The sequence below is a fragment of the Abrus precatorius genome, unplaced genomic scaffold (genome assembly GCF_003935025.1).
Source record: "Abrus precatorius isolate BTA unplaced genomic scaffold, Abrus_2018 Scaffold4, whole genome shotgun sequence".
NCBI classification, from domain to species: domain Eukaryota; kingdom Viridiplantae; phylum Streptophyta; class Magnoliopsida; order Fabales; family Fabaceae; genus Abrus; species Abrus precatorius.
The window spans coordinates 18,024,579-18,049,757 of record NW_020874384.1 but is presented as its reverse complement, the minus strand read 5'-3'; the positions used below and the strand labels follow the sequence as shown (position 1 = coordinate 18,049,757).

The following is a 25,179-nucleotide window of genomic DNA, read 5'->3' as shown; positions in this document are numbered from 1 at the left end:
CTTCATCTGCTTCCCTTTTCACTTTTAGCATGGATTCCATCAAAACAATAAACAAGCTTTCTAACGAATTTTCGAAGTAAAACAAAAAATAAAAAGAAAAAATATCTTATAAATTTTTACGTTGTGGACTGTGGAGAGAATGCGTCAATTGGTCCTAATCCATCACCCCCACCGAAAAATGGATTCGAGTACTGCATTTAATCAGATGCAGTATAGACAAAGGACTACCGCCAAAATTTCTCAGGTGAAATTTGCGACATTTCTTAGTTGTTAACAAGAAGCTCAAAGAAAGTATTTGATCTATCATGGAAGAGAACTTAAATTATATATTATCCTTTACTATATAAGATCAATTATTATTTCTTTTACTTAAAGGAAAAGAATTTTATGCTTGTCATTGGAAGATTAGTCCTTCACACGCTATTGTAAAGGTAAATTGTAAATACAGTGAGCTGTCCCCGTTGCAAATATATAAGGAGAAAATGTACATATGGACCATGACCGTATCTACTAAAGGTTTCTTTCTAGGTTTTCTATGACTAGAATAAAATACTGAATTAAAGGCTTCAAATTTGAGGGCTGGATTCAGCACTAGAGTCTGTTGCTAGGGTGGTCCTTGTTTGAGTGGCTTGAGATGTATGGAAGAAGTAGGGTAGATTTGACCGGTTTAATTGACTTATTAGACTAATTTCACCATTAGCCAAACAAAAAAAGCATGCTCATGTGATGCTAAAAGCAAAAAGAAAAGGGGGAAAAGCATAAATGCATTTTCAGGTGTTTGTTCTAGTATTATCTTTATTACTAATTAAAGATAAGAGAAAGGCAGAAACGAAAGAAATTTCAATGAAAATGAAAGGCCCTCCCTTTGTTTAAAACTAATTAATTTTCCTTGTAGCAGCAATTAATGAGTTATAACAATCAGACACCCGAGTATCTTGTGCATTTAAATTCCATGTCCAAAGACGAACTAATATACTTCAGTGTTCTGACTGTCTCAAACAAACATCAGTTTTAATAAAATTAGACTTCAATCACATCATTGAGTGTTGTGATAATAAAATTAAAATCTCATACGTTCCTTAGTATTATTGGGCCTAAATAATATTGCTAAAGTATGCCAACAGCCGGTATACCAAGCTAAAAAGTACTGCTTGTTATGAAAGTTGGATAATATGTATGCAGAGTACCAAAATTACAAACATCATTTCGTACAATTAAATGTGTCTCACAATTCTCTTTTTTCTTGTTGTATATTCAATGCTTTCTAAAGACAATTTGTATATTATCCAACAAAATAATTGCAGCTGATAATAAGCATTTTCTGCATTTTTGAAAACAAAGAGAATAAGGAATACAAATACTTGAAAGAATAATATTATTTTAATAGCCAATTTAAGTGTTTATATTATACACTCTATACAACTATAGCATAATTATTTTTTAATTTGTATAAAATGTCTCTTATAGACACTCAAACTAAATGTTAAAATAACATTACTCCAATAAGATTTGTATCTTTCACTCTTTTTTATATATGTCCGTGAAATGGGGATTTTATTCACGTCCTCAGCCTTGATGGCTTCAGTTTCTTCGACATCAGATCAATCTCCATTTACCATTGCTTGACTTGATTCCATCATATTAATTATTTGCACATCCATAGAAGAGCAGCCCCACCAAGACATCAACAAGAAATCATGATACATTGTTACATTTTGTGTGTTCGCAATATAGGTTAGGCTTATTCCCTAAACGGCCCTATATTTTTATTAGTTCTCCAGACCCCAAATCCAATTATAGATTAAAAGATAATCTATTAATCGATGTATGAGTTTGATTAATCAAGACAATATTGACACGAAATCGAAGTAGCAAGTATAACAATATCTTGATACAATTGTGTATATGGACGTGTATTGGAAGTTCTATCGTATTTTTTTAGCTTTATATCTTTTTAGGTTTCTGATAACTTTGCTTCCAAAATTAATTGAAAATAAAAGACTAAAACCTGAGATTCTATCTTGTCCAATTGAGGAGTTAGTCCTTATTTGCTGTTGAATAGTTTTTGGCTTCTTTTATAGGGTTGACGATTCTTCTTGCTCCTGAATAAGAGGTGTAAACTGAGAGGAGATGTAGGTCTTAATATCGCTTCTCAAGTTAGCATTCTCTCTTGGTAATACAGATAAAATGTAGGCTGATTATGCAAAGTTCTTGCTTACTTTCCTTTTATAGACATAATATTGAGTTAATGGATTTGATAGGTCAGTCCCAGATTAACCTTCTAATTTGTTTAGATAATTATTCTTTTCTTTATTGGTTAATTACTTTAATTAGCATGTTAATTTATTTTAATGTGACCAAATAGGTGTTAGTATTCCTTTTACAAAAGTGAGATCAAAGAGATGTAGATATCCTTTATCCTGAGATGAGGCCGAAGGGACGTGGATATCTTTCATCCTAAGGTGAGACCGAAAGAATGTTCAATTTTTTATTTTTTTTGTAAATGAACAAGTAGTGTTTTATCTAGTACAAAAAGCTTTCATAATTTTTTTTTTATATTTTTGTCATAACTTTTTAACGCTTTATTTAGTCCCTATGAAAAGGAAAAGAATTTAAAAAGAAAGAAATAAACAAGAAAACTAAAACCAACTATGTTCAGTGCAGCCAAGAAGAAATCATTACTATATCAGATTTTGTGACATTTAAACGGTAAAGCTGATAAAAACGTTGCTAATTTTTATTAAGTAATATTTTCTCTAACTTTTAGAACCCGTTTTATTCCTCTTTTTCCTTCTGCGTTAGTTTTTTTTTTCAGTTATATTTCATTTTCATATTTTCTTCTCTACCAACAGTGCTTCTTCCAACCTTTATGTCACCTTATTCATTGTTAACTCCAACAATTTCCTTGACCTTTTCTCACGATGAGCAATACTAGATGAAACTAGAATGACTTAACAAACAAAAGTAGCGCTGTGAAGAAGGAATCGTACCTTATCGTGCAACAAGGTTAAATCGTTGGAGTTAATGATAAATGGGATAAAATAAGGGTTGAGAAGAAGGGAGTGTGGATAGAGAAAAAAAAAAAAAGGAAGTGAAATATAACTCTAAATTAACACAAAAGAGAGTATCGATAATCAAGCCACGTAACAATAGTTACATTTGATGATATTTTTTAAATATTAGAAAAATATTATTTAACAAAAATTAGCAACATCTTTTTCTTGTCTATATTACCATTTAAATGTTATAAAATATAGTATATGTGATATATAGTGAGTGTGTTGAATGATGTTGAAACGGAAATTTTAAGGATAAATAAATAACGAGTGAGACGGACACATGCAATTAGCATTTAAAACCGCAGAGATTTATAGGAAGCATAATATTACGTTAAATTGTACAAAATATGTGTATTAACTAGACACCTAAAGCATCAAAAATTCAAAACACACATTTAAATTACAAATCCAAATGTAACGTATAATCAAGACTCAAGTAACACTCGGACATCATCCACGAATTATAAATCTTTCCAGCAAAGTAGCATAAAATAAGTTGCGTAAAGTAGTTTAAAGTAGAAAATCTTTCCTGCTTAGACTCCATACAAAAGAAGGATAAAAGACACGTCTACGTATTTTGTCAAAATTGATATCAGTTTTATTGAATATAAACAAGAAATAAGTAGCACTTTGTCAAAGTTTTATCTCGAAATCCGAGGATTCGGTGCATTACAAAGACGTTAGTATGCTCCACTAGCTGCGAGTTTTTCTTCCGGTTTCCATTAAGAGTACTTTTTTTTTCATTGAATTAATTATACTGTAATCCCTCACATTAATTCATCTTAATCTTGAGTTAAATAAACTTTTTGTTTTTATTTCTTAATCGTATAAAACATAGTTCATTTTAATGCTTTTTAACGTTGAAATGATTGAAACGAAAGACATTTTTATAATACAAAAAAGTGAAAAAAAATTATATAAAGTGAAATATAAAATGAGGAATCATTACAATCTCAGCTAATATGACTTTATTCTTTTAATATATTGTAGCCACATCTCAAGATTGGGTCCTTTTAGCCATTAAATCGAAAGTTATAAATTAGATCGGACACGTGTAGATACTCAACATTAAAATTAAGCCTAATCTATTTCTAAAAATTAATTTAAAATATTATCTAAATTTTATAAAAATATTTTGATCATATTTATAACCATTTCGGAACATTTTAACGCTACCTTAACTCCACAATTTAAAACCTCAATTAGAATGTACAGTACAGTAATAGCAATAAGCCCTTATTAGAAATAAAAAGTAATAGGCAGAATTTGCGTTTTCCTTTAGACATTCCCCAATCATCTATTTTGCTTTTAGCCGTTGATTCTAAAATACTCGACTGATAATTTCCTTTCCTTTCCCTTCTCATTGAATCTTCACCACATAAACTTCGAACATTCAGTGGCAGACACCCCAGACAGGACAAACGAGAACAATTAAGACAAAAGTGAGAAGGGACAGAATTTGCAACAAAAATTGTTGGCAACAAAATTATCGCAAAGGTGGGGACACTCAACATGATTTTCGCTAGAGGGAACTTCAATTTTAATCTATTTGATTACTGCACTAAAAGATACACAGATACGTTGGCAAACAAACAAAAATTATATATTTCCATTCGATTATTCCTTAACATCACTAGACCCAGAATAAACAAAAACATATACGAGGCACTACTTTTCCCCAAACAAAAACATTTCAACTTTTCTATAACCTTCCCTTACAGTACAAAACTACCAGTTACCAACAATAGAATACCCAATTGGGAGCAATAACAAGACCAAAAAGGGTGCATGATTGGAAAGAGAAGAAGCAGCGGAAGCATAAAAATAGTAATATGGATAGGAAAAGTCATGTGGCCCTACGATCACTGTAGGCTGTGGCTGTGCTGAACCTGAAGGGGGTGTATAGGACTTGAAAGGAGGTGGTGGGGGAGGAGCACTTGAATGTGATGAAGGGGATGGTGGCGAATTGGGAGGAGGTGGTGAGAAGGTGAAATAAGAAGGTGATGGATAATGGGGTACAGAAGGTGATGGTGGAGGATATGATTTTGTTATTAGAATTGGAGGAGGAGGTGAACATATTACAGGACATGTGGCACAGTCACTGATGCAGAAAAGATCACTTGATGGAGCTTCTATTTTGTCCTCCCATGTCACTTTGGCTAACAAAGCCAGCCCCATCAACACAAGTTTTATGTTACAAGAAAACTGACTGTGACCCATTTGAGCTAACGTGGGAGGGGCTCGGAGAAGCCCAGAAGGTTTGTTCATAGCCTTGCTAGAAGTGGATTTTGTGATATAGAAACTACTGCAAATTTTGTAGAATCAGGTTACTTGTGGAACTAACAAAGGTAAAGGAGTGAGGACCAGGTGGCTCTTTCCTATAGTGCTAATGAGGTTTTTTGGAAGCTTGATTTCGGAATCTTAGATGCTTCCTTCGTATGCGATGCTAATAGTTATAGACCTGCTCAGGCTATGTCACAGTTTATTATTATTATTATTAAAGCAAATCCCAAATTCACTTTAGAAATTTGATGGCAAATACGTTAACTATTAATAATAGAGAATTTTTATTTTCACTTTTAAAAATTAAAAATACCAGTAATATTATTATTACTCTTTCGACATTGAAATTCTTTTTCTTTACTTAATTACATGATAATCGTTTCATATTTTAAAAAATATTAACTTCTTGGGTAATTATATTACTAGCATATTCGTAGGTTACTACACATTTTTGTATTTATTTAAAAATAAAGTGATGGGTAATATTTTGCTAATATCTAGTTATTTACTTTGAAGTACTATAAATACACTATACTTAAGAAACTTTTACATTATACTTAATATTTTAATTATTTTTAAAAATTAAATCATTTTTCTATTTTTAATATGATAAATAGTACTTTTTGTTAAATATTTTTATTTTGTTTATTTCATTAACATTTTAAAGACGATGATTAATTAGCATTTTTCAATGTAAAAATATAAATTTATTACTACTCAAATAAAAAAATATATAATGGACAATAGTTGTTTAATTTTTCATTCTTTTTACTAGAATCTAATATTAGTAAAGATGAAATTAAATACTTTGTGATATTTGGGTCTTCAAATGTTGACTTATTTTATCCAAGCATTGCCATTTCATTCCTTAAGAGGGCATTTGGACTTGGAGTGCTAGAAAATTATATTGTAGCGCAGTTGTTAATGTAATAAAATTCATTATATAAGTGATTAGCGAAAACTTAAATTAGTGATATTACATTAAAACTCAACTAAAAATAATGACTATTATTTGTATTTTAATCAAATGACAAACAAGGACCCGACATCATGATAAAATCCGAGTGTCTTACCCCACAATTTTCTGAATCCTCCACCTCAAAGAAAACACGTTATAAAAAATTTCAACCAATTTTGACTTCTTATTTGTCGCCTATTGGAGCTCCTAATTACATTTGGAGTTTTACGGATAAGTATAATGAAAGGATAAGGGGACGAAATGAGTCATAATCATAACATTAGAAAATGACTGAAAAACACCAACCATTTACTACATTTTTATATCATTGGAATTAGTACTTTGGATAATGTAATTTGCACCTTTTCATTTTCATGGTAAGGGAATCCGAAGCAATGCTTCTCTAGCAATCTCTCTCTTTTTCTTATACCAGCCCCTTATATAATCCATCTCTCTTTATGTTGATCTGGTTATACTTTACTTTGCTAGCGGAAATTCTGAGCCTCCTTTTTCACTTTATGTTCTTGCAAATTCTTATAAAGTTGAGTGTAATGGAAGTCATGCACTATGACAACACATTCCTTCTCATCATTGTTTGTGAGAAGATTTGCTAGAGTATTTCAAATGGGATTGTTTTTGCTTCATGGATTCGTTGTCTGAATCTCGGTGCTCTTAATCTGTCATCTTCAATTGTTAATTAACTGCTGCATATTCCTTTCTTGGGGTGGGTAGCTCTAAATTCCCCAACACCTTCCTTAGATACTTACTCCTAATTGGTCAAAAATCCGAAATCAAATCAATAATAATATAAAATGTTATAAAAAGGCATTTACAACTGGAAAGTTTTTTATAAACTATGCGTTGGAGGCTTGAGTTTGGCTCATTACAGTTGGAAACACTTAAATAATTTGAATTGCATGGATTCTATTTTGATTGTCTTCTACAACATAAGTGTCATACGAACCTAGGTCCTATTTGGACGTCTTTGAATGTGGATTTCCAGTTGGTGTGGGAGGGCGTGCCGCATAGCTTGAGCTTTGCTCATCACTAATAGTAACTTGATCATTGGGTAAAGTAAATCCAAGATCGCATAACCTGTTAAGTTCTGGCAACACAACTGTTGCAAGATTTGGCCTGTCCTTCTTGCTGAGTTCTGAACAACTCAATGCCAATTTGGCAAATGCTTTAGCTTCTTCTACTGGCCAATCAGTCACCACAGGGTCAAGCACATCTTCAAACTTCTCCTTTTCAATTGCCCTTCTAACTTGGTGAGCAAGACCCATTGGAGGCTTGGCTGTGATTATCTGCAATAGCATTATGCCCAATGAATATATATCTGACATTGTTGTTAGTATCCCCGATTGTTGATACTCAGGATCAATGTAACAAAAGGTTCCAGCAGCTGAAGTCATGTAATATTGTGTGACAGTATCAGCTACAGAAGGAGGGACTAGTCTTGCAAGACCAACATCACTGATTTTGCTCACATAATTTCTGTCCAAGAGAATGTTCGATGGTTTAAGGTCTCTGTGCACAATAGGCTCTGGCTTGTTTTGGTGAAGGAAAAGGAGTGCAGTGGCAATCTCTGCAGCTATTTGGAATCGTTTCCTCCATGAAATAGGCCTGCTGTTATTTTTCCGGTATAATCTATCTTCTAAGCTACCATTATCCATGAATTCATACACCAAGCACCCATGCTCAGGACATGCACCAAGGAGTAGGACCATATTAGGATGTCTAATGGCGCTTAGTACCTCAACCTATGCATATAACCAAGCAGGAAAAAGTATATTGTTATATTATATTTGCATAAACATAGTCTTGTATTAAAAGTTTAAAAAGTTAAGGACTACTTATGCATCTTCTACCAAAGGGGTGTTTGAAAATTTGCAATTTTGCACATCACTTCATACTTGTTAGAATAGGCAAACACACTTAGTTGCTTCATGGATGGTAGACTCAACAGCATTTTTAATGTTAGGTTACACATTTAAAAATATAGTGTTAATACCTCTTGTTGGAACTGCTTTCTGCCCTGAGATGCATCAGGACTCAAAATTTTAATTGCAACTGGGGTGTGATCAAGTTGGCCTTTATATACAGGCCCATATCCACCTTCACCTATTTTTTTTAAAGGGGAAAACTTTTCTGTGGCTTCTTCAATCTCCTCTATGGTGTATTTTCTATATCGATTATCATTTTGAGCCAATGCAGTTAATGCTCGATCTTTCTCTTCTGCCTCTTTCTTTGCCTTCATCTCTGCATCCTTTCTTCTTTGTGCTTCCTCTTCAGCCCTCTTCCTGGCTTCCTGAGCTGCTTCCAATGCAGCTTTGGCTTTAGCCTTCTCCTTTTCTGCCATTGCAAGAGCTGCCTCTTGAGACAACCTAACCTCCTCAACCTTACGTCCCTCTTCCAGTTTCCATTGATGAATCTGTTCTGCCTGTTTAACCAATCACATTCTACACTCATTTTTCATAATTTTCATTTTATACCCATTAAACCATTACCACCTTGTTCACTGACTTTATCTAACTGAGAAACATCATGTTTAGTGATAAACTTCTAAACTTCACCTGATTTTTGGCTGAGATTGCTTGTTTGCAAGCTGAACTGTACATGTCCATAGTCTGCTTCAGTTCGAGCCTCAATCTTTTCATCTCGGCTTCCAGCTCTTTCTGTAAGGAAGTAAGGACTCGAAAGTTAGGTTCTCAATGCATAATTTCACAATCTTTGTATGGTCAAAGAATGGTTCTAGTTCCATAACAAAGACATTTCAATTCACTATCCACAATAAAGACACCTTTCTTTTTGGCACTTACAGAATTGGAAGCTGATGTTGTGCCATCTGATGATGACTCAGGTTCTCGTTTGATTGCATCCATTTGCCCAAGCCCCGAAATTTCTCTTTCATCCATTGACCAATGTCGTGGACGAGATTGTATATCAATGCTCTCCATTGACATATTACTTCCTGCACTTCTTGGCTTCTCACGTATTTGTGATCTTATTGCTTCTTGTCCTTCATAAGTGCCCCTACTCCTACTTGATTGTCCCCTGCTTGTAGTAAGACCAACATGATCAAGAAACTAAAAAGCAAGTTGCACCACTTTTAATGTGATCCAAATTCAGTTGGCATTGAATTTTCTTCCACTGTTAGTAGCCGTTAGTAAACTATTGAGCTTTTTTCATCGAGTTAGCATTCCTCTCTCTCTCTCTCTCTCTCTCTCTCTCTCTCTCTATATATATATATATATATATATATATATAGGTGTTCATGTCAAGAACATAACAATAATTGGTAATACTGAGTTCTTTCAAATGATGAATGCATTACTTTTTAGTTTTCAACTAATCTAACATAAGAAACGGCAATTTCACGCGTTGTTAATAAGTTTGGCACCTTAATGATCCTCCTTCTGAATCAATAGATGGACCTGCCGGCACAGGATATTGTTTTGCTGGGGACATAAAATTTTTTGCCACTGATCTTGCTGCTGATCGAGCTGACACAATCTTCAATTTGGAAATTATGTATACAGAGCAAAAATCTGGGGCTGATTTCATCATGGCTGTTGGTATATCAAAATGATATGTTTTAAATTTTTTGAGACTGTCACACACCATGGAACATCAGTTCGTTAGATAAATATATAGTATATACATGCCAATTTTACCACATTTGCAAAGGAAACGCGCGGATATATATATATATATATATATATAGAGAGAGAGAGAGAGAGAGAGAGAGACCTTGACAAAGCGTTCTTGTTGGATGCACCGATGACGACACTGTGTATGAGATTCCTGTTTGCAAATTCTAGAAGTCCTCTCAAAACATCACTATCATCAACTACCGCTTCTTTCATCATGACCTGAATGCGTCAAATCGATAGTGAGTGCAAGTTTCAAGCACGATGTTACTTGTAAATGAAAATCTCATGAATTACATACCGCTTTACGACTACACAATCCACGCAAGGTATTGAAAATGTTGGCTAAATCCTCTTCGTCGGGAGGAAAAATATTGGTGCCAACTGCACGTACATGCAATGCATTATGTAATCATCAATAAGAGAAAAAAGAAATCACCAACTATATACATACATACACACATCAAATAATTAATACATTAAAGCTTAATGCCCATTATGTAATTGTACGAGGCTGTAGTGAAGTACAAACTAACTTCCTTAATTACGACTATTATATTAAAAGAAAAAATGTGATGCATGATTAAAATGCGATAAAAGATAAGAGGGTACCTACGATGAGAAAGGTTTTTGTGCTTGACGTGGACAGCAATGATGAGGGGGTTGTCGAGATGATTAACGGCCCAACGGAAGGCATAGGCACTATTCTTGTCTTTGTCAACAGCCACCATTGTGATATTTTGCGGCGGCGCGGCGCATGGCTGTTGCATAGACATGGTTCTTTGTTAACGTGGGAGCGGCGCCACCCGTTGGGTCCAACAGAAACAAGGTTGAGGAACAAGGAAAGGAGAAGACGCTTCTCTGAAGATGGAACCGACACACCCCATGCAAATTGACGACAAAAACGGATGCAACTAACCTTTCCCATGTAACATCCTCCACCGTTCGTTTTTGTTTAATTTGGGCTTCCCTTTGAACAACCGTTGACCAACCCCAACTGGATTTTACCGCCTTAAATTTGACTGTTACTAGAGAATATAGCACCCAATTTAATAAATGGTATTTTTTATTTAAAAATATAACATTTAATATTATAATGTATTACATCTTCTGATATTATGTAAATTTTAATAAAACTTTATTATTCACTTTATTTCATATTAATTTTATTCGAATATGTTATTAAAAAACATAACATTTAATATTGTAACTACGGGAATTGTAAGCATTTGAACTCTGACAACCGATAATGTTGTGTTTGGCCGTGAGCGTGGAAGTGGGACCTTCCGGTTGTCATATTTAGCATACTTCCTTTTGCAAAAATGTGTACCCTTTGGATAAGATAAAGTTCAATTCAAACAACATCACGTATCACGTTTTCTTCAGGATCGTTAAATAAAATCCCTTCCCATAGTGGAACTGAGCCAACTTGTTCGAATTCCAAATCCATGATTGAGAGTGGTACTTTTTCTTTAAAATTTTCATGTCAAACATCTGCTTTTAGTTGGAATGATTAGTTAATATTGCACAACATGTACAAAATCTCAGAGAGTTTTGGAGATCAAATCAGTACTCGGTAACAGGAATAATTAATTACAGAAATTCAAAAATTGTTAATGACAAATTTTGGAATAAAATATGGGCATTCAAAAATAAGTTGGTGAAGAACAGAACTACAACATGCCGAGAGAGTGAACCATTTTCCACAATGTCAATGAATGCTTGATTGTGTCGAAGTATGTCCTCGTTGCACAGGCAATAATTTGTGCCTGTGTTTGCTTTTGCTCGCTACATAAAGGGTGCGGCAAAAAACACAAGTATGAGTCAAGTAAACGTCATTGGAGTTTCAAAAAATCTAAATTTCTGCAGGATGATTTGCGATTACTGTCCATTGAACTTCTTCATGAATTTTGAATTTTGAATTTTGCATCTGGCAAAACATGTCGTATTTTCACTTTATTTCGTAAAATTGGTTGAAAGTTTCCAATTTATAATTTATAGCTAGTAAATTAGTAGAAAGCTAGTTTGTAACTAATTATATAGTCTATTAAAACAATTAAAAAGTGTTAAAAATTATTTTTCTTTAATGTAAATAGTTTAAAAAAATTAAAGATAAACATTTTAAAAAATATCAAAAGCTAACTTTTAATAAGTTGAATGCTTTGAAATAACTTTTCATAAATTAATTTTAAAAAATTACAATTTTATTTGTTTATTTTTGAACAAATAATTTTATTAATTTATTAATTAAAAAATAGGTTATAAACTCTTAAATAAAAAACTTTTCATCCATGATTTTGTCTATGTTATAGTTGGAGAGGCAAAATTGGTCAAAAGTTGTGTTAATTGTTGAATTAGCTTAGCAAAGATGGACCCACTGGGGCATCTGAACGTGCTTGCATACTCCAAGTCTGCATGCCTAATAAATACAGACTAAATGAAAAATGTCTACATTCATTTACATAAATAAGTAATTTAAACAATGCTTGCTGCAATATCTTTAAATTTAAGAAAATATTGTATATAATTATTTTAATATTTTAAAAATAAAAATTATTTATATTTTTTAATAAATTATTAATTTATTATTTATTAATATAAAATTAATGATAATTATTATTCATGTGTCTAATAACATAAAAATTATATATAAAATATTTAATATTTAATAAAAATATTTTTATTAAATTTTTAAACATATCTTTAAACACGTTAAAAGATTGATTTATAAATACTAAAAAATTTAACACTTATTTAAAATTCTTTACTTCTCTTTTTATTATTCCGTATCGCTAATGAGACCTATTATATTTATTATTCATTTATTTTATTTTTTATTATTGAATTTAAATATTTAAAAGTAATATTTATAATAAATTTTTGTTATTTAAATACTTAATTTTACGCTTTATTTAATATCATTAAAATAAAATTATATAGTTTATTATATTTCAGTGGTTTGTTGAATAGTAACTGAAACTTAACGATTTATGTAGAACTGATTTGATTGATTTTGATTCACTTGAGGAATGAAAAGGAGCGGGCAATTGTCTGGGGACATGTGGGGTCTGAATTTTTTAGTTTTTGTCTTATTTTGAATGAATTTTATATAATATGAAAATATTTAAAATTTTAAAGAATTGATAAAAATATTTTTATAATAATTTTATTTATTTATATCTATACATATAATAATTTTATTGATTTATTTTCTATTTGATTTGTTAATATTAAGAAAGCAGAGTTGAATAAAAGATTATTTGTATTTGTATTTTCCTTTACCTAACCCGCCGAAACGAAATAGCAACTGCCAATCCAATCGAAAAAGAAGTTCCTTATCCTAAATCGTGTTCACATTTCCCCCTCCCCCGTCACTATCGCCCCCACTCATCCCTTTCCTTCAACTTTAAATCGTTCAAAAGTCAAATTAAGTAAATCGAAATCAAATTGTGTTTAATTTAAGAATTTTAATTGCAAGATCGTCGTATATTAAGGAACACCTTCCACAGCAACGTTTAATTTTATTAAAAATTACTTATGCATCGCTAAGGTTCGTCGTTAACTCTTTTTATTTATTATGTGTTTAAGTATGTACAGTAAAAAATTTTATAAATAAAATTGAAACTAATGTTATCCAATAAATGATTTATACATATTTTGAAGAGAAATCATTAATTAATTAACACGTTAGCATATCATTGACAATATTAAATTGAATTCAATGCCCCCTACACAATATTAAATTAGATGGAAATTGATATATTATGAAACTTTTCAAAACCCCCGTTCACACTGTGGTTGGTTTATGACACATTAAAAACGCAACCAGGTGAGGAAGAGAAAGAGGAGCTTCATTGCTTGTGCACGGAGATAAACCAACACTACACTGCTGATCATCATTATCAGTGTAAAAATCGCAACTTTCAGAGACCCAGAATCGGGATCTTCTCTGTTACCGTGAAATGAACGAGCCCACGACGAGAAAACGCAGGAAGAAGAACAAAGAGGAATCAACCCAGAAGAACAAAAAGAAGAAAGAACTCAATGGCATCTTCACATCACTGTTGTTTATTGATGCACAACAGAAAAGTGAGGAACAACAACAAGAAGATGACGATGAAGAGAAGCTTCTCTCAATTGAAACCAACGACAAGAAGAAAGACATGCTCGACTATTACTCCAATCTCGACAATTGCAACAGCGAGGTGGAAGAATCCGACCAAAACAAGAGAAAGAAACTCGCCGGCGGCGATTCCTTGACGCCGGCTCATCACCGGAGACTTTGGGTGAAGGACCGTTCGGGCGCGTGGTGGGACAAATGCAACAGACCCGAATTCCCTGAAGAAGAGTTCAGAAAAGCGTTCAGAATGGGTAGAGTCACGTTCGAAGCGATTTGTGAGGAGCTGAATTCAGTGATTGCGAAAGAAGACACGACGCTGAGGAACGCCATTCCGGTGCGGCAGAGGGTGGCGGTTTGTCTCTGGCGGCTGGCCACCGGTGACCCTCTTCGGGTCGTTTCCAAACGATTCGGTTTGGGGATATCCACTTGTCACAAGCTGGTTCTCGAGGTTTGCACTGCTATAAGGACAGTGCTTATGCCCAAGTATTTGCAATGGCCTAATGATGTTACCTCAAGGAACATCAAGGATGAGTTTGAGACTGTTTCTGGGATTCCCAACGTTGTGGGGTCCATGTACACTTCGCATGTTCCCATCATTGCTCCTAAGATTAGTGTTTCAGCTTACTTCAACAAGAGGCACACTGAGAAGAATCATAAGACTTGTTATTCCATTACGGTCCAGGGTGTTGTTGACCATAGAGGGGTTTTCACTGATGTTTGTATTGGGTGGCCTGGTTCAATGGGTGATGATCAGGTATTGGAAAAGTCAGCGCTTTTTCAAAGGGCTAATAGTGGGAGTCTTCTTAATGGTGTTTGGGTTGTTGGGGGTTCTGGGTACCCTTTGTTGGATTGGGTTTTGGTGCCTTATACTCAGAAGAATCTTACTTGGACTCAACATGCTTTTAATGAGAAGATTGGAGAGGTTCAAACGGTTGCTAAGGATGCGTTTGGGAGGTTGAAAGGAAGGTGGTGTTGCTTGCAGAAGAGGACTGAAGTGAAGCTTCAAGATTTGCCTGTTGTACTTGGGGCATGCTGTGTGTTGCATAATATATGTGAGTTGAAGAATGAAGAAATGGATCCTGAGTTGAAGGTTGATCATGTGGATGATGATGATGATGATGATGACATGGTGATGGTGCCTGAGGTTGCCTTGAGGTCTGCTAGTTCCATGAAGGCCAGGGATGCCATTGCTCATAACCTTTTGCACCATGGACTCGCTGGCACTTCTTTTGTTTAATTGAAAGTTGTGTAACTCAAGATTATGTATAATTCTTTTGCTTGTTTCTTGTTCAAGACATGATTGACGATGATATTCAAGGCATTCATCATTATTTGTTGAAAGGGCCTTGTAACTAAAAGGTATATTCGCCCTTCAACGAATATATGATTAATTATAGTCATCGTAGGTGCAGGGTTTTATGTGTAAGATTCAGGGGCTTGTAATATTCCAACTCCTTGCTCTAATTGCCAAATAGTAAGAGATTAGTTAATAAAACCAGATGATATCATTCTTTTGTAACAGTCTTTTAGTTTCAATACTTAAATTGCCTGTTAAGACATTGGTTAATGAAATCAGAACGTTCTTTCGTTGCGGCATTCCTTTGCATAATGTAGAACGAATGTGCTTTTCTACACTAATTTCAAAAAAAGCAAGTTTTTCTTTTCTGTTAGGAAGCAAAACACACACTGTTCTTGCACTTAAAAGCGTAAATTAGAAACATTCTCGTTACTGTTCAGTATTCAATTGTAAGAAAAGTCCCGGTATAAAAACAGAACAGCTTTTGCTTGTACCAAGTGATGCTAATACTCCTTTCACACGCTACTGTATCTATGTTTGTTTCGTAGTTCTACTTATTTGAGACATAATTCCTTAAAACACAGTATTATAACTTTTAGGCAAAGTGTTTGGTTCAAATTCCCGGACAAGCAGAGCTGAATGCCTGAATCAAATATTTCAATAAATGATTTATTTAGATCTTGAAGTATACAGATGGGGTGTGTAACAGTTAGCTTTAATCTGTGATGTTGAGGTTTATATAATATTTTTTAAGTTATGAAATAGCAACATTCTCAAGTTTTTTTTCCAATTGGAAATATTGATAAGATTACTTTAAATCCTCTCCAGTGAGTTTTGGCACAACTAATATTTTGTACAACATAAATCTCAATCATTAACATAATTTTGCACAATAATAAATTACCAAAACTAAAGCTGCAGAAGAAAAATTGCGGTAGAGGAGTTAAAGTGAAACTGGAAACATAGAATTAAGAACAGAATGACAATAGAATAACTATGATTTGAAAGACAACATGAACAAGAAGAAGCGCATGGCATACACGTTCGCATTGCATATTTAATTCTTAGTTGACACGACACCTTTTCCGGCATGACATTGACGCGTAGTCTTCGCCGCAGTGTCAAAGGCGCTATTATGGGATTAGAAGTTCTTCGCGTTCACATTCACATTATCCCGTACGGGAATAGAAAAAAGAAGAAAAGGGAATTGCAAGTTTTGATTGGACCACATTATTTTGAAATCTAAGCACAAGACACCTTTGTGATGTGATGTCGGTGCACACAGCTATTCCCAAAGTCTATAAGAAACAAGTCACTTTCACACACGCCCCAAACAATGTTTCTGGATATTGTCATTTTCACTTTCACAACCATAAATAATTGTTTCTCAATTAGATTGCTTCCTAAATTTCACCGGCAACATGGAAGATCTTGTTGCACTTGTTGCCATAGTTCACACTCAACTACCATGATGAGAAAAATATCACAACTGAATTTCACCAAACACTAACTCTTAAGAGAAAGAAAAATAAGTATAATATACTCCTTAGGTGTATATATTTCATAAAAAGTAAATAACAGATAAAAATGTTATATAAATATTATTGGTATTAGATAGATTTATACACTTACTCACTACCTCTAAGTGCGTAAAGTTCTTAATGTTAAAAATAGAATAAACTCTCAATTTTGTAATACATGAATATGTTCTATTTACCTTCATGTTATTTTACAACATATTCATATATTATAAATAGCAATTATTTTAAATATTTATATACTAATTAATCAAATTAAATATTTAAATTAAATTTTTATGGTCTAACTGTATTAATAAAAAAAATTAACTTTGAAGTTTTAACTTAACCCAAACAAATCGTTATTCACTTAAGGTCAAATTAGCTGAACAAATTAGTTTATATTTATCTTGGCTCAAATGGACCAGACCTTCAATAAATATAATCCCTAATGCTTACAAATTTTGCATATTTTTTGGAGTCGAAATGGGCCCATGTTTCAAGTCGTCGTAATGTGTTTTAGACAATTTCTTTCCCTCGTGGGAAAAGTGTTCGTAATTTCGTTTTAGTTTCGGTAAAAGTAAAAAAAAAAAAGTTATTCAAAACAATGGTCAACACTAAAATAAATTTATCTTTTCTTTTTTTTTTTTTTGGTCAACTAAGATAAAAATTTATCTGTACCCTGTAATTTGTGCATTCAAATTGAGCTCGCCATTTGTTATCTACCCGAAGTCTAACTATAATGATTATTGACAAAAAATAATCTATAATATGATTTGAATAAGGCCATAAAAGTGGGCCGACGACCGTGAAAAAAGGACGTGACCAAATTCGGGCTGAGACCTGGCAAGGTTCAACCCAATACCTTTGCCTTTTGACTCGAAGTAAGAGCATGGCAACCCAAAAAAGAAAAGAACAATGTTTGGACCAAAAGCAAAAAGAAGAATTCGTTAGGTAAAGATTCATTGTGAAAATTGGGGGCAACCATTAGATTTGTGTAGGAGCAATTTATCACTTACAACCAAACAATAAACCGACAAAGCACGATGCCTAATCTTCAATCATCCTGAGGTACATAGTTATTTAGAATCTTGCTCTACTCATTGATCATCGGCATTACCACATCAGGCACATGTAAATGGAGTCATCAAGCTCTTTAATCAGCTTTAGTTAAAATCTAAATCTCCACCGGGAACCTGGGTCCCTCTGGAATAGGAAACACGGCTTGAAGTACATACATAGTTGAAGCCAAAATGAAACGAGATGACATATACAACATATCATGATTTATTGATATAATGCACAAAGTGATGTCAAAATAAGATTAAACCAACTCCTAACTATCGCTTTTTTTTTTTCACACAAGCCCTGACTATTGTTACAACTACTTGCTTAAGCATGAAAATTTAAAAGGGCGGTCAAATACATGAACCTCTCACTGTTCTGAGATCTACGAGGGTCAAAACAGTTTTGTACAAAGCCACAGCCTTATTCCCATGATCAGAGAGGCTTTACTGGTAGAGGCCGATAAATCATCATGAAAATTCTAATAAACATTCTGGTAAAAATTTGGCTTGTTGCCAGAACTCTTGCATCCTATATTCACCAGCCAGGTCTCATGTAAATTTTGAATCTAGGGAGTACATTTCTCCATCTGATATAGTAAATCTGAGAAGCGTATACTTTCTCACCCAAGAAATGAATTTCCAGTTGGTGTGAGTGTGTCATACTGATGAACCGTTGCCATGATCAGGTGGTAGACGAAAAGGAAAATGTGCAAACTGTATTTTTAAGGTCGGTGAGTTGGGTTTTTTATCATCAAACTTGTAGCCTGCATAAATTTTACATTCGAGTATAAGATGTATTTTCCACACATCTATAATATGCATAAGCAACTTTTAATTAAGTTTCAAATTGACAACATTACAACCAAAGGCTCGGTTTATGTGTAGTATACCTTCTCACACAAACATTGCAAATTCAAAGTTAAATGTTATATATGAATAAAAGCAATATGATATATTAATATATAAAATTCAACTTTGTTTTTTTGTGGTGGGTTCTTCTCGATAAGAATACATCTCATTAAAAGAAATAGCTATTTTCATCCAATTAACATCCAAAGCACACAACTGTTTCTGGTGAAATCAGTCACATGCATTAGACTTACTTACTCAGTCCAATAATACCAAGAAAATTTCTACAGCACAAATTGTTAGATATCTAAGACAAGAAGTCATTATAATATTTAGGATTGTTATTTACTTTTTGAGTCTTTCTAAGTTAGTACCTAGTAACTTATAGCTGAGATTGTGCTGGTTCACTTAGAAACTAGAATATTTATATATGCGTTAGTGCTCTGTAATTTGATACACATCTATCTTACAATCAGATCTCATATTATTCAGAGAATAATCTCTTTTCCTAACTTTCAGCCGAATCCTATAATGTCAACACCAAGTAAACTTTTTATTTGGCAACTTCTACCATACCATGCCTTCACAATTGAAGGAGCTATGGCACCTTTTTTAATTATACAAATAAAATATAAGCAGGTGTATATTATTTTCCACACAATTTTTTATCTGTCACCTGTAAAATTTTATAAATTTTGTTTAAAAACAACCTTATAAAAATTATATAATTGTGAAACAACTCAATAGATTAGTTTGTAAAAATTTAAAATTTTGAACCCTAAACCCCCTTTTGCAAAAGAAAAAGTAAGTAAAAGGTAACGGTGAACCATGGTGACTGCCTACTATCCCAATTTCATGTGTCTTTTCTTGCTATGAAGTTTGCATTTTTTGTTCTCACAAACTACCTACAACCTCTTCCAGCATGAAGTATCTCTGATTGTTTTTCCCATGATAACAAAAAAAAAGTGTTGTAGGTAGAGGCAATGCAATGATTCTACACCTTTGGCACATTAATCCCAATCCAGTCCGGCGAGGATGTTCGGATTCTCAAAACAATGATGCAGTCAGCATTACGAGAATTGTTGACATCTATTCTTAATGCAGCAGTGGCTGAAGGTATGGGCAAACTATGGTGACTGCAACGATAGTAAAAGGATTCTTGCAAGCATATGTTTAATTTTCTTAATTTTATGTAATAGATCCCAAGGGGTTTTAATAATATTATAAAAATTATAAAGATTGACTTAAATTAAGTAATAAAAACCCAGGTCATAATTGATATCAGATAAATATTATACTTGTTTATTATATTCTATTGGTTTATTTTCAATACCTTTTTTATTTTCCTCAGGACCAAGTGAGTAGATATCAAACTCAATTATATGCAACCAAAAAAAAAAAAGAAATTACCTTGCAGAGTTTCCATGGCAGTGAGAGCACATTTGGGGTCAATAAACTCCACAAAACACAAAGTCATAGCCTTGTCTCCACTCTGCAGCATGTGCAGTGATTTCAAAACTACTAAATATTCATAATAAATCAAGAGAAGACAAATAACACAGATTGACATTCTACACTAAATATATTCAATGATCATAGCTAATTTATTGCTAGAAGAACATCAAGACAAGTGTAGAAGCAATAGCATAATAGCATATTCCTGAAAAACACATATTAATCATGACCTCATATGTATTGTATTTTTCTGTTTCCCAGTCAAAACTATAATAATCAATGTGAAATTCTTATTTAACATACTTACACGTCTAGGCTCCTTGTGTACAACTCTGATATCCTTATAGCCAATAAAAGGACGGAAAAGATCTACGGGTATAAGTCAAGGCATCGTATCAACAGAATAACGGAATACAATTAATGTTACTTCAGTCGTAATTTAATTCCCATAAACCGCTAAAAGGCAAGTTATTGTCCACGTGAAGCTCCACTTGACTTAAAGAGTAGCCAAAAAGGGACTCATACAGTACATCCAACATGACTTTAATTCAAAAACACTTATTTCCTATCCATTATCTACACGCTGAGAACAAAACAGATACACAACCGCATACATGCAGACATATAAGTGACAAGAACAGATACGCAAACATACACAAACAGACATATAAGCGACAAAGGATACGTCCAACTTCCCTTCTAGTGCAATCATTTGGGAGTCCACCGACAAACAGAATGTTCGAGTCCCCTACTGAATTTTGAAGACCATCGTAACTGCTTTTAGAGATTGTTCTTTCACTGCTCATATCAGGAACACCTGGATTAATGCCCAATGGAGTATCCCTTTGTTTACTGGGATTATGATCTCCAAGAGATGAATAACCCTTAACAGATTCAGAATGAATTCTGGAGCCCAGAGTTTCATCAACACTGTAAGGTCCCGTTTGCAGCAAGTTCATCTGCAGGAACATTCCAAGTGAAAAGTGAAAACTCATCTCCCACCTGTATTACATATTAACTCAAATTTGTCATAAAGTTCTTTTACATCTCTCTGCGGGTAATCTGATCCAATGCCCCGCAATTCAGCAGAATCTGATACACGAGGATGAGGAGAAACCTTGGATGGTACATAAGCGGCAAAACTAGTTCTTGCAATGTGCCCTAGCAGAACCAAATCAACCGGTAACAAGAAACAGAATATTACTAACTGTAATACCGGTCTTCCCGATATATAAGATGGCCATACAACTTATTTAGGCTTTCAGCCTTAAAGATGATGCATTTCAAATAGCTTATAAGAGCTTATGAAAAATAGCTTATAACCCTCTTCAGCTTAATTCACTAAGATTGCCATCCTAGCTTGTTTTCTCAATAAGTTTTATTATCAAACTTATGGCATAATCCACTAATGTATATGAGCTTCTTGAATAAATGATTAATTAAACTGTTGCCCAAAAGCACCCTGAGTGCATGCATGTTTGAATGAACTTTTTTCCGGGTAAATAATAGTTTATTTTTCTAAAACTCTTTCGTGAAACTGTTAAAGATAAATTATTTTTCTAAAATAAGTTAAACTGAGCATGTACCAAGTGGAATTGTTGAATTTAACTAAGTGCAAATTGAACCTAAATCCGTGATTGATTAGAGTGGTTAAGAAAATGTGAATTTAGTTATTGTTTTTTCTCTCTGATTAAATGGTGTTGAGAATGGCTAATAAAAAAGAGGGGTGAAATTGGGGTTTCTTACGAATAGGGAATAGAGAGTACCTCCGTCAGGGGCAGCGGGAGAAGCGTATGAATAGTAGGGATCCGCCATCGACAAGCGCTTCTCTCTCTCTACCGCAACCCAAACAAGGGAATGAAGGACTATTGCAATATAACACACTCCACCTCTTTTTTTATGAATTCACTCTCAAGTGTGAATTCACTTCTTTTTTTATTATTGTATAAACAAAATTTTGAAGATTAAATATTTTTTTTCTTCAATGATTATTTATTATAAATATAAAAATAATTAAAAAATATATTTTACCCCACTTCCATAGAGTTTAAATACAACACCTCTTACTAGATAAATTGATTATACGCATATAAATGTATATGGAATTTTACATTACTGCGTTAATATTTTAAATTTAAAATATTTTTATTTAATGCATTTAAAATATTAATGTAAAACTTTTTTGTTTTCTGTTTGATGACAATAAGCATTACCATACACACACTTAAATAAGGAGTTGACAATTAAACTAGACAAAAAAAACTATATTTAAACTTATATTTTGTACTAGATATTTATAGTATTAAAAATAATATAATTATATTTTAAAAATATTTATTAATTATTAATTATTTTAATTTAATTATTATTATTATTTATATTTTCAGTTATATATAATATTTACGTCAATAATTATAGTAATTAAAGTATTTTAAATTTTTTTTAAAAACTGTATAAAAGATGTACTGACTTTTTAATTATATTTATTTTTTTGAGTTATAAATTAAAAGAAACTTACTAGTTTTTTAGAGTTTAGTTTATTAAAATAAAAAAAGCTTATTGTATCATAAAGAATTTTTAACTATACTAAAATAATCTTTAAAGACAGTATTTTAAACACCTTAAATTATATTATTGATTAGCTAATTAAATTCATTTAAAAAACACATAACAAATGAGTATCTACATGATTATATTATAATTTAATATTTTCAATTAATATTTTTTCTTTTGGCACTATAATATTTTGAATCAAATTTGATTTTAAATTATAAAATCTTGTATTGACGTTTTTATTTATTCTACTACCATAGTTAAAATTAACATTTTTATTTAACTGATAACTTATATAAGAGTCATTTTTTTATCTATTCAAAACAGTAAATAAGTCAATCAGTTCATCAACACGGTTAAGGTAATGAGTTTATCAACGCAAATGATAAAATAAAGGTTAAAAAGTCTATCAACATAAAAAAGCAAACAAAAACCATTACCATATTTATAATACCATGTATAAAATTATATTCACGATAAGCATGTCATCCCAACAAGTTTAATAGACTCTTAAAACTTAAAGACAGGTTAAGTTTGTAAGCTTGATTGCAGGCCACTCATGGGCTGTTCAGTTTATTTTTAATTCTATTATATTTAAAGTAAGAAATATATAAAATAAGAAATTAATAACTTAAGAGATTGGAAAGCTAATTTGAAAATGAAATGAAAAAAAAAAGAGAATATGAACCGTTGAATTTGGATACATTATAAATAAAAGACGGTTTTTTATTTAAAAAAAAAAAAGAGGTGGTCATGAAAAAGAAACTAATTATGTAGCAGTATATAATTTTTTTTTTTTAACTAGTCGAAGGTATATACCATTCATTGACAAAGAACCGCCTCTAAATAAGCATATTTCCATCTCAACAATATAAGAACAAACATATTAATTTTTAAACATTTCATTAACATTGATTTTTTAAATTATTAAAACATTATATTTTTAATATAAGTAGGGAGATATATAAAGCCGTAGCCATTCTTTCATACGATTTAACTTTTTCCTAAAAATAGGCACATTTAAAATAGAGTTTTGTTTAGCTTGAGAAATAATTTTAATAAAGATTTTTTAGAATGACAAAATTAATCTAAAAAAAAGTACATTTCTAAATTAAAGTTAGTTTTTATATATTTTGAAATAAAAAATAAAAAATGACAGCTAAAAAAGGAGAGTAAGACAACTTCTAAGTGGCTATTTAGCCGTGGACCGAAAGCATGGTTGGGTTCAAAATAATTAGGGTTGTACATAATGTTATTCATGTTTGGTTACTTTTTACGGTGACCAATAAATCATTGAATTCACGACCAGTGCTGTTTTGTTTTTTGTTTTTTTCCCTGAAAATTTTAGTAAATAAAATTGATTCTCGATACAAAATTATACTGTTTAAATAATACATCTATGACTAGATTTTAAAATTAAGTATATTTCACTTTCTAAACAGATTTGATTACTCCTAAAATATGAACCAAATTGACCCTCACGAGTCACAGAGCAGCTCTAACTCATACTTTCTGAAAATCAGTTTTTTCTTCAAATCGACACACTCTTTTTACCAGATCGTCTGAATCACTAAAGTTAAAATTGATTTTATAAATAGTTTTGGTTTACATTCTATTAAAGATTAACAACATGGAAACATGGTCCACCCCCATGTGCTGTATGACTGTGAATATGTTTGTACCTCCAACTAAAACGCAGTTTACATACGCTGTTAAATATACACCTTACCGTCGTTTTTTAAGGTGTGCCAAATTTTCTTAATATTTATTTTTGTGTCACAGAGAAAAGTTTTATTACTAATATATGATTTTAATGCACTATTAGTAAAATGTTTAACATTATAATCGAACGATGATTTATTGAATGAGATTAAGATAAGTGGCGTATGTTTGGACATTTGTATCGCGACGGGTCAAGTCTCAAAGTCCGAAATTGGAAGTCTCGTATAAAATATAAAATACAATTTACATATTAAAAACTTTATATAGATTAGCATAATGTTGAAGGTGCGTGAAGTTGAGCTTTTAAGGAAGGTGTTGGAGGTGCGAGTGGGGTTGAAACAGGAAAGAATTGAATTTAAAAAAGAAAAATAAAAAAGAGAGTAGAATAGGACTGTGACAACTCAGATCCAGAGGGGAAAATACATGTATACGGCGATAGCTCACTAAACACAAGCAGCTAAGCCCATAACACAGGGTTGGCTCCAGCCAATGAGAGCGCAGAGAATTTAATAAAAGGAAACGTCCCAAACAAGGAGAGTGGGTGTCACGACCCAATCAGACCCATAAAAGTGGGGCCCTTCCTCGTTGTTGTCATGTACTAAAAATGCGCAAATTTCATTTATGATGTGACAGCGACGTTTTCTCCTAC

At 32.5% G+C, this 25,179-nt stretch overlaps 4 protein-coding genes across 4 annotated transcripts; 1 reads left to right on the top strand and 3 right to left on the bottom strand.

Annotated features, from left to right (window-relative positions):
- Window positions 1-3,498: 3,498 nt before the first annotated feature.
- LOC113866371 (extensin-3-like) lies at window positions 3,499-6,053 on the bottom strand. Its single transcript, XM_027501264.1, has one exon. The coding sequence runs from the start codon at window positions 5,325-5,327 to the stop codon at window positions 4,788-4,790; it is 540 nt and encodes a 179-aa protein (XP_027357065.1). The 5' UTR covers window positions 5,328-6,053; the 3' UTR covers window positions 3,499-4,787.
- Window positions 6,054-7,271: 1,218 nt separating this feature from the next.
- On the bottom strand, window positions 7,272-10,172 carry LOC113866243 (U-box domain-containing protein 35-like). Its single transcript, XM_027501124.1, has 6 exons — window positions 10,051-10,172; window positions 9,701-9,910; window positions 9,120-9,354; window positions 8,874-8,975; window positions 8,312-8,740; window positions 7,272-8,060 (listed from the first exon to the last, which is right to left on the bottom strand). Exons 1-6 carry the CDS (start codon window positions 10,167-10,169, stop codon window positions 7,272-7,274), a joined length of 1,884 nt encoding a protein of 627 aa, XP_027356925.1. The 5' UTR covers window positions 10,170-10,172.
- A 3,611-nt stretch (window positions 10,173-13,783) lies between these two features.
- Window positions 13,784-15,617, top strand: LOC113865429 (protein ALP1-like). The gene has a single exon (XM_027499959.1). It carries the CDS (start codon window positions 13,913-13,915, stop codon window positions 15,305-15,307), a length of 1,395 nt encoding a protein of 464 aa, XP_027355760.1. The 5' UTR covers window positions 13,784-13,912; the 3' UTR covers window positions 15,308-15,617.
- A 2,585-nt stretch (window positions 15,618-18,202) lies between these two features.
- On the bottom strand, window positions 18,203-22,171 carry LOC113865413 (RNA-binding protein 1-like). Its single transcript, XM_027499935.1, has 6 exons — window positions 22,022-22,171; window positions 21,301-21,416; window positions 20,941-21,214; window positions 20,563-20,624; window positions 20,211-20,292; window positions 18,203-18,715 (listed from the first exon to the last, which is right to left on the bottom strand). Exons 1-6 carry the CDS (start codon window positions 22,068-22,070, stop codon window positions 18,609-18,611), a joined length of 690 nt encoding a protein of 229 aa, XP_027355736.1. The 5' UTR covers window positions 22,071-22,171; the 3' UTR covers window positions 18,203-18,608.
- Between the last annotated feature and the right edge of the window lie 3,008 nt (window positions 22,172-25,179).